The sequence below is a fragment of the Rhea americana genome, unplaced genomic scaffold (genome assembly GCF_003343005.1).
Source record: "Rhea americana isolate MKP2758 unplaced genomic scaffold, rheAme1 scaffold_49, whole genome shotgun sequence".
NCBI classification, from domain to species: domain Eukaryota; kingdom Metazoa; phylum Chordata; class Aves; order Rheiformes; family Rheidae; genus Rhea; species Rhea americana.
In genome coordinates, this window is record NW_028186634.1 from 3,906,058 (window position 1) to 3,922,950 (window position 16,893).

The 16,893-nt window shown below is 39.2% G+C and overlaps 1 protein-coding gene across 5 annotated transcripts in view; it reads right to left on the bottom strand.

Moving 5' to 3' along the window:
* The window catches only part of DENND2B (DENN domain containing 2B), a 186,738-nt gene that overhangs the window by 98,178 nt on the left and 71,667 nt on the right, over nt 1-16,893 (bottom strand). For all 5 annotated transcript variants that reach the window (XM_085317187.1, XM_085317183.1, XM_085317185.1 and 2 more), the window contains one exon: nt 10,802-10,906. In XM_085317187.1, coding sequence (XP_085173313.1) covers nt 10,802-10,881 — 80 coding nt within the window. In that variant the 5' untranslated portion in view covers nt 10,882-10,906. The remainder of the gene's footprint in view (nt 1-10,801; nt 10,907-16,893) is intronic.

Here is a 16,893-nt window from a genome sequence, read left to right on the forward strand (position 1 = left end):
GATATATTCCTCCAGGCTTCAAGTAACAATAAAGCAAACTTGATCTGAAGCTACATGAAACAAAATATAATCAAAATTCTTTTTATTTTTGTTCTTGAAAACTTATGCATGTGGGAGGGATATATTAACAGAAATTCTAATTGGGAAAAAGTGAGAGATTTACCTGACCAACAAGTTCATTTAACTTAAGTAATYTTTTTTCTGAACTGACAAAATTTAAAATTTAGATGAAACAAAATTAGCCAACAACAGAGATGGAAGAGCAAAACCCCCCATTTGGGTATTTTGCCACAAATTGTTTAAGGAAGCCCAAACGAAATGCCCAGCAGTAAGTCTGTCTGTCTGTCTGTCTGTCTGTCTGTCTGTCTGTCTGTCTCTCTCTTTTTTAATTCTCTCTCTAGGCCAAATAAAAAAAGCTATTAGCTCTTCTTAAAAGTCATTCTCCCCTTACACCTTTATATCACTGCGATTACAAGAATATTTCCGCAGCCTTGAGAAAGAGATTTCAGACATATTGACACTCTGATTTACCTCCGTAGATGTCATTTCTGAGCAGGGCAAGTGAGGGGAACAGAGAAGGTGTCAGGATGAAATCCACTCCTCACATCATAGGAAATCAGCATCTAACCACAGCTTCTTACAGAGATAAATGATAGCTATGAAGTTCAAGTCTGTATTCAAGCTTTCCCCAGTTTTAGGGTCATTGGTATCAATGCTTTGACTTGTTCCCATTGCTGATGTTCCTATTTGTGGTAACAGTGAGCACCTTCCCACCTACCGTAGCGTTGTTCAGAGTACAGTCACCAAGGCTCAGTGTCCCAAATGCAGCTCTAACTTTACACTATAAAAATTGCTTTATATTCTTTTCTAAATCAAACGTAACTTTGTGCTGCTGGGAACTGACCTTCTGGAAATTTGTTGGCTGTACAGTTCAAGTCGTTTCTGCTTTTTAAGGAGCACATCACTTGCTGAGAGATCTCATATCAGTTATTCAGTTTCCACAGATGTTTGGCTGATGCTTATTTGTATTGTTTTCTACATCTTGATGGCTTAAAAAAAAGCAACATCTCATCATGACACCAATAACTTGACATATTGGTTACTCTTAGCAGAGTTAATATTAACTGTCTAATCTTCCTATTCTCAAGCTTTCTATCAGAATAGAGAAACTTGATTCTCTGTTAAAGTAACAAATTAGCAATCCCTATGGATTTTGTATCACAAATTCATAGAGAACTTAAAAGTATCCCACTAGTATTTCTCACCCAGCAGTAGGCAAATACTTTTGGCAGGAAATACTTCTGGTGTCCCTGCAGCTCAGTGCCTCCTTGCCTAAAGGCCGGCTGGGCTGGCAGAAGGCTGGGGTGGTGGGGGCAGGCGACGGTGCCCCTCCTCGTGCAGTCCCCTGTGCCAGGCCCATGGCCAGAGCGCCTTAGCTGCTGCCACGCCGAGCTGAACTCGCCCCTTGGGGCCCCACCAGGCAAAGGCCTGAGCGCTGCGCTGCTGGGAGTTGCTTTAGCTCAGGCCACCTCAAAACTGGTGGAGAAAAAAGACTTTTACTTTAAAAAGTACAAATTAAGAACTGTACTCTTTGCTTTAGGCATTCATAGTTTACTCTTCTTACCAAGCTGAAGTTTCAGCCCACTCCRGCCAGAGAGCCTCAAAAACGAGAACTTGTTCACCCAAATATGCACTAACCAGCAACTGCTGAGCTACCGATTAACGCATGCGTCTCCTTAAAGGTGGGCAGAACTATCAACGCTACTAGGTCTTCTGCCTTCTCTGTGGATGTTTCTGTACGAGCACCTGCATGTCCTCCCCACACAGAAAAGTTTTCAATGGAACACATTGGTTTTGTTTGCTTGTTCTGGTGAGTTTTTCAGTATGAAGACATAGTTGAGGCAGCTGCAGATAAACCAGCTTTCTTCCCAGGACAAATAATTACAACAGAAATTGGATTAGCATCCAAACATCCCATTAAGACTTCTTTTAAACATGGGTGGGCACATCATCCACACAAAAATTTTTATCCAAGTGCGAACAACAGTTTAGTTGACCATACTACCTATAACTGTTTATGGAGACACTTTTAAACCATTCTGTGAACTTCAGAGCCCAGGTAGAGAGAGCATTTCACCTATATTTGAAAAGCCACCCATGACAGGGAAAGAAGCAGCTTTTCTATCACATGCAGCAACACCACCCACATACTTAGCAAAGAAACAGTAAGAGATGAGAGAATACTTTATCACAATAATGCTAAGTCAATGGCAATCACACACAGTAATACAAGAAACTGCACATGCAACACCTTGAAACAAGAAAAAAAACTCACTGTTTTAGAACCACGCAGAGAGTCTCACACCTTGAAGAACTTGCAATGGAAACATATTAGAGAAAAAGGAGGGCAAAAGTACTGCAGACACTATTTTAGGCTGGGTAAAGCACAGACTGCCTGGGCGCTCACAATGAGAGGTGGCATGCCTGGGAGCTAGAAGACACATCCTCTGCTTTACAAGTTGTTGCTTTCTTCACAGGACACACAGTGCTTTCTATTCAGAAAAGTCAGGACATGCTATAAATACTACAGTCTTTAAATTTATACTTGCATGAAGTAGGCAAATACCAAAAACTACATCAGGTTGAATATGGGAAGCTGAACACAAAAGTAGTGTCCCAGGACTCTGTTGGCTCAAAGCTGACTTTGTGAACTGGTTCTCCACAGTCTTTATACATCCTGCAGTCAGCTATGAGACCTCAAAGCAAGCACAAAATGCATGTAAAAATCTGACAAGACGGGGGAGCATCCAGCATCCCCCTTACACTAGTGCTTGCTACACAGAACCAAAGGCCATGGTGAAGCGGGCCCAGATCTGACCTCTGGTTTAGCTAGCAACAATTAGATGCATCAGCCAAAGAAATCTGTCACAATTTGAAACACCAATGTTATCTATGAACAACAACAGCAAATAATCCTGGATTCATGATAACTTGGACACAACCTTATTCTATGGGCTCTCTTGGTTAGGAAATAAAAGTCATTATTTTGTTTGATATTTACAGAATTATAAACTATTAAGCAGGGTTTTTTTTATTATTATTACAAACTAGTAAAGTAACTCTTTAGTTACCTCTAGCGTTATATTGGTTCAGATACTCATTTGGTTTAGGTGGTGCATCTCCAGTGCCTTCACTGGACATAAGCCAGCTCCCACCAGTTAAAGCTCTGTCCTGTTAGCTTAGATTCTGAAGAATGTCTGAGCCACAAAGCCAGTACAAACAAATCTCAGTGCTTGTTAGAGTAAAGGAGCTGACAAATTGTTGGTGACAGTTGGAATGGCCTCACACACTGCTGGGAGATAAAAACCAAAGCCTGTATTTAGAGGTTTGTGGGTACCCAGCTCAGTTATTTCCCGTTCTTTCCAGGCAAAGAGAGAGATGCRACTCAGAGATCAAAGCTATCCTAATGGAAAACTGATTCCTAATGCACAAAGAAGTCGCTCCTTCAAAGATACTAGTAGAATAACGCAGATGGAAAGAACCAGAAATAAAGGCACAATACTTTGCAGACAATAAGGTTTTGGGCATCAGTATCAGCCCAGATTTCAATTTTAATCAAGCAAAAGTATATTTGATTCAAGAATCCAACTAAAATATTCAGACAGGAGAAGTGTTACGAATGTTATTAGACTAGTAACTTWAAAGCTTGCTACTCTGTGCTCACAGCAGTGTGCAGATGCAATCTTTTGCTAGAATACTTCCAGATGCCTTGCTATATGCGACACACTGACATGAGCATCCTCAGTTTGTCATATCATTAAAYCGTGCTTGCTCAGTGGGAAAACGACCTCCAATTCAGCGAGGACAACCGCTTTCCAATGCAGATCAGATGGAAAGACAACAGCCCACACCACAAAATCTAGCCCCTCCTAAAACAAACACAATTTTAGTGATGTAGTTTTCCTCAAACTAATAGCCGCATAGTCCTTTTGCACAGTTGGTACCAACACCAGGTTTTGCTTTGGCTATCTTCCCAAAACCAGCCCAGGGACATTAGACTAAAACAATCTTTGTTCTAGCTCATTACGTCAGTCCCTAAAGTCACCATGCTAGCAACACATCTGCTTGCAGTGAACTTCATTTTTGTTCGCTGTAAATAGTATACAAATGTGGTTAAGCTTTCAAAAGGTCACTCCTAAGTTTTTATTTATAAAACTCATATGCAAAATGTGCTTTATTTGGAAAAGACTTTGTACTGTTCTGTGAACAGAGAGGACAATCACCTTTATATGTCTGTCAATAATTTGAGAATAACTGCAATGACATTATTCTAAAGTATCTTATAAACAGTACGTATTGCTTTGTTAACAAAAATAGCTATCTATTTTTTGTGTACAGTGTCCCATTTATGAAAATAGATATTAATTATGCTTCTTGTGCATTAAATTGTTCCAAATTAATGGAAATTCAGCCAAAAGCTACTAATGGAAAATTACATCAAACTGAAGTCTAAATAATCCTGCTTACAAGGACATATTCTGTGCCTACAGCAGAAGGACATCGTTCATATTTTTAAATATTTTAAATTTGATAATTTTATTACAAGATAGGATCTTTTTTGAAAACGTGTCTAGTAATATTTCAGGGCAATATTGCCCTGTTCCAGGGCAACACTGCCTAGCAGGAGCACAGTTCTCCTATTTCCAGTTCTGTGTCCAGCTCACAAGACAGGATTCATACCTTAGGCACAGGTTATGCCACAAAGATTGAAGATGATGTAAATACTTGTCACTCACTTCCAAATATGTTGGCTGAAGTCTGTATGTTCAAATTCTGAACTTACTTACATTTCATGYGACACTCTCAGATAAAAAAAACATAAATACTCAAAATTTGTTTCTAAAAACAAACACTTCCTGGACTTCAGTAGTACATCACAGTAGGTGAGAAGGTTCAAGTTAGGTGTACAAAATATGCTTTGAGATCCTGAGTTAAGAGATGGCACAGATATCAGCGGTGAGGGCATGGGGAATGATTTAAAGAAGTTATGTAGCCACACTTACTCTAAACACTGTGGTATTCAGCTGTGGATTGGTGCTTGTCACATTCAGTGGCTCTAACTAYGTTGCAATTTTAAGATACAATAACATACTAGTAAATAATCATTTTGTTCAGAAAATTTTCTCCTTTTCTGTTAGACTAAAATAAACTACAAATTATCAAATCTGTATTTTGCAAAGCACAGCATTACTTCATAAACATAAATATAGGTTTGTTTTAATAGAGTATAACAGGGTTTTTTTAATCAAACAGAACTGATAGTGTCATTTCTACATTTAACTTTGCACTGGAGCAAACACAAGATTAGGACAAATACTTAAAAAAATTAATTCATTAATTCAAATAAAGTTTCTGCCTAGACATCATTAATGGAGTTAGCTTTAAAAATGATGACTCCAGATAATTATTAAATCATTTACTAAGGGAAAGCAAGTCACACTGTGGAGAGAGAGGTACAAACACTGTTATGCCTTTTCTTTGACTTCTGTTCTCTTAACGTTTCTTCCAAGTTACGGTGATCCTCTTAAGTACGGTGCAATCAAGCCAAGTAGACACTGGGCACAAAAGGGTCACGCACGAGTTGCAGGCATGCTGTGGGCTCTTTTGTCTCCCCCAGAAGAATTAATAAGATTTCAGAGCTGCTTCTGTCAGATCATTAAGAAGACACTTTCAGCTATACAGAAGGTGCTTTCCTAACCTCCTGCTCTCTTGGCTTTCACATCAATGACAGAGGTCATGCCTCAGATTCACAAGTCTTAAAAGCTTGTCCTTCAGGCTTACAAAATCCAGAAAGTTTCATTTTAACAATCCTTTTGCAAACTCTCTAATATTTGCTTCCTAGAACCAAGTCTTGTTCCAAAGAACATCAGAAGGTGCCCACTGGGTTTAACCAGAGAATATCCCTAGTCCAGGCTCAATCACTGACCGTAGCCATTAGCAGATGCCTAGAGAAGGGAGTAAGAACAGGCAAGTGTGCACTGCTATTGCAACAGCTTAACAGTAAAAGGCTTAGAGACTTGCTGGCTTACAGATTTTGGTTTTGTGGTTAACAGCCTTCTGCAGATTTTTCTTCCATGAATGCACTTAACTGCAACATCCYGTAGCAGTGAGTTCCATAGTTTAAAGACACACTGCACAGAACTACCTTCTTTTCAACTTACTTTCAACCTGCCTTCTTCTGTTTTCCTTCGATGTGCTTCGCTCTTATATGGGAAGAGATATTTTTCCCTATTCACTCGCTTTCTTCCAGTCATAATTTCAGAGGCTTCTATTACCCTTTTCCCCGTTCCACTTCTTTGCTTTCCAGGTGGAAGAGCCCCTGTCAATCTATTCTTGCCCTGTAGTAAAAATGCTCCATACCTTCAATCATCCTTCAACAATCATCTTCAACATCCTTCAATCATCTTTCAGTACTATTTCCACACTTCCATAGTTTCCATAATTTAGTAATATTTCATATCATTTCCAAACAGAATACAGACAAACTCATCTCACCTAAAACTGCATAACATAAATGTCCATCTGTAACAACCAGCAAATGAACTTCAGATAATTTCAGAAAGAATGAGTTAGTGTGGGCGCGCACTTAAATCACCTCACTTTTTTCAAATCTTAAGTTTTTCTTCTCCTATACTTACATCAGAACCCTGTGTATCCCGAAAAACCATTCTCTTAGGTGAGACTTAAAGTCGTTCTCAAAAAGCTTCTTGCAGAGGACTTGCTCGCCTCCCAGAAGTGCCCTTATTCTCYCCTCTGCTTCTTTCTCCTCTCCAAAATTGCCATTAGCACAGCTATGCACAGCAAAATGTAGCAGCACTTCAAGTCATTGGTACCACACTGCAGTAAGAACCAAGGAAATCTTAGATATACCAAGAATTTCAATCCTTGCAAAATATACAGTTGTATACACATGTACTTGTAGGCACCTCCTTCCCTCAAAAGATTTTGTATGGTTAGAGTAAATCTATGATCTATGAAGGTCTGATATACAGCCAAAGTAATTAGAAAGATTTGCATGGACTCTACCTCACTTTGCATCTGACCCATAAGGAATTACAGAAGGTTTCAGCAGATGGTGACACTATAAAACTGTAACACATCTCACATCTTGCGGCAATAAACCACACCAAAACTAGCACCGAAATTAAAACAACACTAAAAAGATGCCTTTGTCCCCAGAAGATAAATGCACTTGTGTTATGCCAGTATCAGCACTTAATGAAACTCTATCCCCACAAATTATAGAAAATGCACATACTGTAGTTTCCCAGATCTTCAGTCAAATCCCGTACTGAACAAAGACAATGACTGTTCAGTTTAAGTGGATCTGTGAGGCTTAAATTAAACTTTTATTAAGCCAGCACTTACTCCACTGATTTATAGTTTGCCTACAATGAAGAACCTGCAGGACTGACTCGAGTAACATCCTCTTACACAGTTTCACAAAGACAGGTGAAGAAGATTCTCTAAGGCAAAATAATGGATGGAGAACTGGTGCATGACAACCTATTCACCTCACTTGTCAGGCAACTGCAACTTAAGTTTTTCCTGTGTGTCAGGTCCATGCTTGTACTTACAAAATCTTTTCCTGGCAAATTTTAATCAAAACAGATGGCTATGATAAGAAAGAACATTTTATTTGACAGTTATTATCCAGGGACTTGGCATCCCACAATATTTCCTAAGCTATAAAGAATGGAAAAGATTTTGAACTAGAAGAGTAAGCCCAAAGCTAACCGAAGTCTAGACCCAAGCTCCTAGCTCAGACTTGTCTTTGCACTGATGAAAGAATGATAAATGACATGGGAGCATCAAATATTGTTAGGGATCTGGCTTTAATATCCACATTGTATATCTCTAGAAATTCCTCCCCCCCCACACATTACTTATCTTTTTTACTATTTTATACTAAAAGATACCAAGTATGCATACTATCAAATTGGGAGGTGCACAAGTATATCAATTCCATTTCTGTTGAGTTTTAACACAGCTACTCTTACATAATATGATTAGTAAGGATATTATAATGTACACACATTATCAATACCAGTAGTCAACTGCACAAATTAAGAAATGAAAGGCAAATAACTGAAAGAAAGATTCAGACAGGGAAGGATGTGACAATGCCATTAAGGAGGTCACTAGCAAAGACAGGTCTAGGAGTAGCCTTCGACCCAAGGATCTAGACTGTCAATTCACCATCATTAGGCTAATCTATCCCTTGCTAGTCAGGGTGAGGCCATTTCACTCAAATCAGGAAAATTATCTGGAATTACTATGATTCAAAGAGACAGAGTATAGACAAGAGGGAAGGTATGGCAGAACACAGAAAGAGAAAAATGAATGATTAGACACAGAAGCCTGAATGCAGAGGCAGCCATTTGTACATCAAATAGAGAAAGAAGACCAAAATTGCAAACAAAACCAGAGTATTTAAACACAAAACAGAGACAAGGCACTAAAGAGAGACTTCCCTTTAAATAAAAGCAGAAGAGAAATAAGCTGCTAAAAATCTCTTCCAGTGCTTCCACCTTGAAAATTTCAGAATTTAATTTATATTTTCCCTTTTTTGTGTTTGTGGTTGGAAAAGTTCAGAACACAATGGCAGGTGTCCCAACCCAAGCCAGCATTTGACATCACTTCCAAATTGACCTACAGCTCACTGCTAGGATCAAAGCCATCTCTCCACAGTTTCTCCTTCCCTCTGAACTTCTCCATCTAGGCTGGCTAACTCTACCCGCCAGCTGCCAATACAGGGACTTTTGTCTTTGACGTTTCATTTTCCAGTGGATAAATCAGTCTGTAACTATGTCAGATCTACTCAGCTGAATCACAGCTTTTACTGATTTATTTGGAACAGCAAAAATTTTCCAGTATAATCTTTCTGTGCACATGCTCTACTGCTGTCTGCTAGGGCTTACACTGGTACAGCTTGTCAGGCATGCTCCTCATTCAAGCATGGCTAAAACTGATGCAGACTTGCCTGGTCAAAATGTTTGGAGCATTCCATTCGCATTGGTACAACCAACATTCCCATCTCAAAATGTTCAATAAACAAACAGGATCTCCACTGCTTTTCCTTTGTCTAAAACATTCTTTTTTGGGCACCCACCCATTTTATTGCAGCCTACTTAAAGCCTTACAGAGTTACATTTTGAACTTCTGAAGGCAAAGAGTATATTCCTTATTTCTACGTCCAACACCTAGCATGAATATTAGTGCAGTACAGAAGACTACATATATTATATGTATAATAAGGTCAGTGCAAGTTATCTGCACGTTCCTCTTGTATGCTGTTAATAATAGGGTTAAAGTCTTGTCTTGAGCCAAAACACAGTAATAATGAAGACACTGCCACATTATTGTGTAAGGTTGTGCAGAACAGCTCCTCAAAAGAGGACAATAGACCTGTATAAGAATGCCCTAGAGAGCCAGATTAAATGCTACAGCAAGGACAACCATAGCAGTAAGTCAACAGACACTTCATGCATTTGAGGAAGAACCCTGGACAGTTTGGTCTGTCTAAGATGGCATCCTAGTTCTAGAGCTTTGCTGCTGTGTTCAAAAGACTAGTTCATACTGGTTCATTATTTGCATGGTTGTCTAAACTTTCCAAGCCAAAGTGTACTGAGGCTGCCTTAGTAGGACTATAGTGTAAAGTGASGGTTTTGGAACTGTCAGCCCTATATCAGGACCAGAGGAGCCACTGGGCTTGTCCTATGTGAGGGCCACAGGCTCGATCATGCAGCACTATTTTGTAAATTCTGGGGCTGAGAACAAGACTCTCCGAGTTTGTGAACTTGTTGACGGCAGATGAGCTGTTTATTTGTGTTCCAAAGCAATATCCCTAAGCAGAATTCCCTAAAGAAAACTTCTTGTCTCCAAAATGCTGTCCTTGATCGTTGCAAAATATAGACAACGGGAGCAAAAACTGACATCATCCTTCTTGCCATTTCAGTGTACTAATTCATGAGTGAAAGCTATCTGTCACTTACAAGTATGTGTATTACTGTGTACAGTCTCATCACAGCCTTCTGATGGACTGGAACTCCAGTTAGGATAGTGTTCCTTAGCCACTACTAAACATGTACAAATTTGCAAGCGCACTTTGTTTTCTGTCCTGGTCTAAACAGATTGATTCCCTCAGGACTGCCAGGCTTCAGTACTCAAGTTGTCCTTGGCTACGATACTGAGTTTAGGGGACATGTCTCATGGTAGTGAGACGGGCTATTTTTTTCCCTTGTCTGTGAACAGTAAAGTTGATCTACTTATTCTGTAGACAACTAAATACTACAGAAAGGAGGACAAAAAAGCAAAGGAACAAAAATGAGACAAAAATGAGACAAAAAAGGGCTTGCTTGGGAAAAGATAAAAAGGTAGCCCTTTCACAGTTGCTACCTACTCTGCAACATGAGGCAGTCTGCAGAGACTGCAGTGGGCAGCCACTGTCTATCAAAGCAGTCAGAGACAGATACAAAATGCAGTACAGGAGACTGGCAATGTAGAAAAGTCTTTCCTTGCAATCACTTCTCACCATAACCAGCCAGTGAGTAGCAACAGCTCAACAGAAGAATGTCAGAAAACCTTTTCTCACACCTTTATTCCTCCAGTTTCTACCCAAAACAGCACTCAGCCCAGCAAAGCTCCCTCTGTGTCAAAGGGACAAAAGTCTTCAACAGAGATTCTGTTCCAAACACAGACAAACCTTTCTCAGAGTCTACAAAAACTGCAATTCACTTACCTATCCAGAGTGTCCTGTGGCACTTTACTCCCTCCAGCTCTGCTGTTGACACTGGCATTCTTGTTGGCAGTCATGGTCATTTCTGCTTTCTAGAAATCTGGATATCTGCAAGAAAAGTCAAGTAAGCTTTGACAAATCCAAATAACAATCAACCTTTCAAGACTGCCAGAATAGTATTTCCAAGATATCATGCTCGGAAAAGGCAGAACTCCAGACTGCTTTTCAATCTATAAAATGAAATTGGTCTAGTTATGACTCTGAAAAACTAAACCTTCTCTCTCCACTGCTGTGGTTCACATCCACATCTCAGTTTCTCAGAGCCCAATGCTAAAGGACAAGATTTTATCAGGATTAGGTATATGCTTCAGATTCTGGCATATCTGATGAAATGCAGCTTGATGCTGAGTTTACAAAATGTCACAAGTTGGGTGTGGTTTTTCCATCCATGAGTATATATGAAGAATCAATAACTACATTGTAGGATGCTTGCAAATAACATCTCTATGACTAGCATTCTGGTCATACAAAAGCTTTTGCAAGTAATGTAAGAAACTTCAAAATTAAAGTGCAGTTCTGAGCATATTATTCAAGTATATTGAAATTGGGAAATATATTGAATACATTCAATAGTGATTATGTTGAAAACAGTAATTTTCAAATCTGCTTGTGACATGAAAAATATCTACAAATGTTTTCTAGCCTATTTCCTCTATTAGCCATAACATTCATTAAATAAAACTGCCTTATAACACTTTTAAGACCTCAAGCAATATAAGGTATTGTTCCTAATTCCTACTTATTTTCTAGCAATACCAGGATATGATATTTGGTAATGAAYCGAAAGCTGTAAATAACATTTCAGCCATAATAAAAGCCATATACATCCAATTATACTTTCCAGAATTTCCAAATACGAGGCAAGACTAGTGTGTTCCTGACTGCACTAGCTCCTGACTGATGGTCTGCTTCAAAAGAGAAATTGAAAATGCTTCTATAAGCTGACAAGTATTGTTTGTTCTGCTGCATGCCTGGCAGGCAAAAAGAATACCAGCTGCATGGAAGAAAGCCTAAATGGAAATGGCAGACAGTATGGAGCAATCCTTGTAACTGAATTCTCACAACACCTACAAAAACAGTAAACAGATACCTCAGATTGATTCTCTACTGTCAAYGGGTTTGGAACCAGGAGAAGTTAAGCAAAAAAACATTCTGGAAAAAAAATCTCCCAGATACGCAAGGAGAGGAAGCGATTGGCAACTCTACCTTTTCAAGATACCCCACAAATCAAACCCCACAAGTATGCAAGCAAGGAACACCAGAGTGTAGCCAGTTGTGGTCCCAGGAGCCCAGAGGAGGGGCTGTGTTACTTCTGTAACATTGCTGCATACTGGCTGAGAAACAACCCAGCAGCAAAACTCATTTTGCCCACATCCCCCTGATCTCAATAGGAATTTTGTGCTGAGACTGAAGGGAGAATACAACTAAGGGTACAGGCCAGGATGTAATCCCAAGGATGTTAACGTGGTCACCTCTACTACCATGCCTCTCTTGTTGATTAGACTCCACATTTCACTATTGCTATTTCCTCTGTCGTTGTGAACACTTGAGAAACATTTCACAAAATGGGGGATAAATGTATTTTCATAAATGTCACAAGATTTCTAACAGGCCAGCAGCATCCCTCATGACAGAAGTGGAACAGTGCTAATGCCACCTGATTCTACACACGTTATTTACCAAGGCCTCTGTGGCTCTCCTGGCAATGCACTCCAAGTGTTTTCTGAGATGGTCCTTAGTTTGTAGGCTAAAATAATTACCTTGGTTTGCAAAACTGCCACTAAGGATCTGACCAGAACTACCAATTTTTAGAAWCATTAGTGGTATAGTTAAAGCAAAAATAAGTAGTATGAAATTTCTTGTTTACCCAAACCTGCAGTAAATCCAGGCTGCTTGAAAAGCAAACTGCAGTGTGATGCTGAAAACTGAGCTGGGTACTGGCAACACATAAAATCCTTGTACAAACAGACCCATCACAGTGAGGAGGACATTCTCTGAACCACTTTATTCCAAACAGCCCTGCTGCAAACAAGGTCACAAAAACCTCCTGTGGAATGCAGCTCCGARTGCAGAATCAATCATGCTGACCACAAACGCCAGGTCAACTTGCCGTTTTCTGATCAACTTGTGCATATCAAATTTCTCAGATCTAGTGGAGATTTTTTTYCCAGTTGGTAGCATTTTTTCTACACTAAAGCTCCCCATGTTCCTCCCGTGTCTCAGTGTTATTGTTACTGTTAAATTATCAAGATAACAGGATGGCAAAGAACTGCCTGTTCTGATTGGAAAAGGGCTTGCTTGGGAAAAGATAAAAAACCCTTCTGGTATCAGCCAAGCTTTCGAGGATTGTACATTCCACGGGGAACCAGCAGCTTTTGTAATGTTTTCCAGTTGCCAGTTCAGTGCTTTTCCTGTGTTAAATCTCTCTTAATCACTAATACAAGGTGAGAAAAATAAGAGCTGTAAATGTGGCATGAATGACAAGTATTAGCATCCATATGTTAYATCCATCCATTTTGCAACATTTACTTTTCTCTTGAAGACCAAAAAAGGCTGACTAGATCCTCAAAATATGGGATACTGACCTGGCACACATAAAAAATAGAAAACAAAAGTACACTAAAAGTCATTCCATCTTACACTTCTCCCACATCCAAAAACCGAAGAGGAAAAAAAAATATGCAAACATATGCGTCAAGGTGTTTGCTTTTTACGGAAGCTTTGCATTTCTGAAATTTTAGTTTCCCAAATGCTTGATAAAATCATTGTTTTTATATATATATATATATATATATAAAAAGTAGCCAGTTTTTTATATATATATATACATATATATATATACATATATATATATATATATATAAAGTGTCTACTTAAATGCCTATTTCAAAGCTACCTTGAATGCCAAAGAGGCCAGACAGGTTTGTTTGCAGAAAAAGGGAAACAAGTTATGAAAGGAAATTTCATAAGATTAAGTCAAATTTAGTGACAGAACTGCGTCATGCAGCTGAGACTCTGATATACACTGTGATGTCATCTGACTTTTCCATGTTTATTTTGCATGAATATTTTATTGTAAGCGATGTACCACACATCCCAGCCTATGCAGAAAAAACCTAAATGACAGGGAAAAAAAAGTCAATCAACAATTTATTGAGGGGCCTAGAAGCACAGTTAGCAGCATTCAAGTCATTTAAGGGCTTAATAACAGCAACTCAAAATAAAAGGGAAAGAGAGGAAAAAAACCTAAACTAAGTTTTGTGGTCATGTAGCAAGTTATTYCAGGACCCTTGAACAAATCTGAGAGCCCTGTAAGTTTATACAAATCACTGTATGGTAAAAAACATATTCCATGGGCTTGCATGAGAGCATTCTCCATCAGCATTTGCATATGATTCTTCACAAAGCAATGAAAAACAGAATTTTTCCAGTACTGTCACATACGTAAAAAACAAATCCAAAAATAGTCACGTTGCAGAGTCTGCATTGCCTAGTTAACCACTTAACTACACTTTGCATAAGACATACAGAATTCTGATTTATTTGTAAATTTAACGAATGCTTCTCCACAAGCAGTCTCACTAGTTTCACCGCGACCACTCTCAAAGAGGTCCTGTAACAAGGCAGGATGGTAGAACCTGGACTTTACTCATTATTAAATCTGTTTTGCCTACAACCTCCACACACCATCTGGCAGTATCAAAGGAGTTAAGAACAGAGGCAAACAAAAGAAATGGTGTGATGGCAACATGGGATCTGCTGCTAGCACCACACAACTTTCACCAACCTGACTGAAAATGATTGGTTCAATGCAGATATTTTCTAAAAGATTTTTATTACCTCAGGAAGCCCTGAAGAGAGCATATTCACTCTGGGCTATGTMCCCCCTTCTTAAAGGTCTCCTTCCACTTCCAAAATAGTACAAACACAAGTGGGGCCTGGAACCTTTTTATGCACAGATGAGGCACTAAAACTGTCATGCTTTGCACTACTGAACATTACAGCACCATGCTAGTAGGCAAAGCATAAATCCTCAACTCCTCCCCGTGAGTTTAAAATTACTCTTCATTTCCTAAAGCATCCCAAGACTTGGGAAGCACAGCTCCAAGCACACTGCAATGCAAGTCTTCCCTTAGCCAGCTCCTTTTGCAGGTGGCTCAGGGCTGCAGCTTGGCTCAGAGCAAGTAGTGACAAGTTCCTCCAGTCAGCGGCACTTTATTTGTACTATCTGAGAGTCTCTCTGGTTCCAAGAAATCCTTCTGCTTTCCTACACAGAACGCATCTATTGCAAGAACTCTTTCCTCTCCTGGGTAAGCCGAGCATCATTGAGCATCCTTATTTATGTCTAGGCTCAGATGTCTTAGGAGGTATGTCTAAGATGCCTTATAGATGTCTTAGATCAATAGATGTCTTAAAGAACATACATGCCTAAAGTGAATCATTCCATTTCCAATTTTGTAAATATAATGGGAACAGAAGAGGACTTTTCACTTGAAGCTTCTTCAGGTCAGCAGACTTCCATGTTTTCTTTTTCTTTATACCCTGCTCAGTATTTCTTCCTATCCATATGGTCCTTTTCCCTGCTTAGACTTTTTTAAAAGATTCATTGCACATTTATTTCAAACTCACATTTCCATTAAAGATACAGTTCCAATAAAAAGTCCTTAAATCATGTTGCAGCCCTTCAAAGCGAACTTTCTGAACATCAAGAACATTAGCACTGTTTATCTGGCAGCTTAATCAAAAAAGGCAGCATTTCCAATGCCTTGGAAAAGGGACTCCCAGGCTCTCTCCTGACTTACTGAAGTATTGACCTCCTGACACAGGTCCAAATCTTCAAGGACTGTTTGTATGCTCAGCAAGCAGGTCAAGCATGTTTACAAGACTTCTCTGCGCTGGACTTCTGCTGTTAATTTTGAGTGAAGCTTGTGGGCGACAGTTTGCTGTATGGAAAGCGTTTGTCTCATGTGTTGCAAAGATTAACACTTACAAACTATCCTAGACAGAACCAATCTATACTGAAATCAAGATAGTTTTATCAGGTACAGTCTTGGTTCTTGAGATCTGCATGTTTTAAAGTCCTTTAAGGCAGGTGATTTTCCCCTCTTGAAATTCTGTTGATCAAGAAAATGTGAAAAAATATGAGAGCTTTGGACCTACCCTATGGGGCAGAGATGTGGAGACCTAACAGCAAGACATTACAGGGAAACATTACAAGCTTCCAAGACCCATTCATGCTTTTGAAAAAGCACCTTTTCATAAATACAAAATCTCAGAAATAACTTACTAATAATTAAGAATTTGGTCTTTTTATTGTACAATTATTCTCTGAACAGTAGCTATAGCAGAATGTTTCTAGGCACTGAGTGTTTAAAATAACATGTTTTTCTGAGTGCTTTAAGGAAATCTTGCCTACATTTCAGGAGGTATATAGCCGAATTTTTTTAAGACACTGTTTGACTTTCTGGCAATTTGCCTATTCCCTTCCAGTAAAACAGACAATTATGCCCTCCCAGAATAATGTCAGCTCTGATGAACTGGAAAGTCTAGCGAATCTTTGAAGATTTCTGCCTTTAGAGGGCTTCTGTAGASACTCCAGAGAACATTTTTATAAGAACCCCATACTTCTATCAAGTACACCTACCAGGTACACTGGGCCACCATAAGTTTAGTCATACAATATCACACACACTAACATGAAGAGCTAAATGACCACTTCAGCAAGGCCTTGGCATGGAGAGATTCAGTGAGTACCGAATCTAAAGCTTACAGTGTGCAGAGCATCTGTGATCAGATCAACAGGCTCCTTGCAAGACACCAGAAACAAGTGCCTTCAAGGCTAGTCCTAAAGGTCAGAGAAACAGACCTTGTATCATCAGCGATGCCTACATATTGGAGCTGTATTATGCTCTAGCATAATCTCTTAGAGAGCAAAACAAGATCAAGCCTTTAATACARCTACTTATAGCCAAGTCCCTGCAAGGTTTGCAGATAACTGAGGCAAAGAGGGTTTGTCAAATTTCTCATCTTTATGA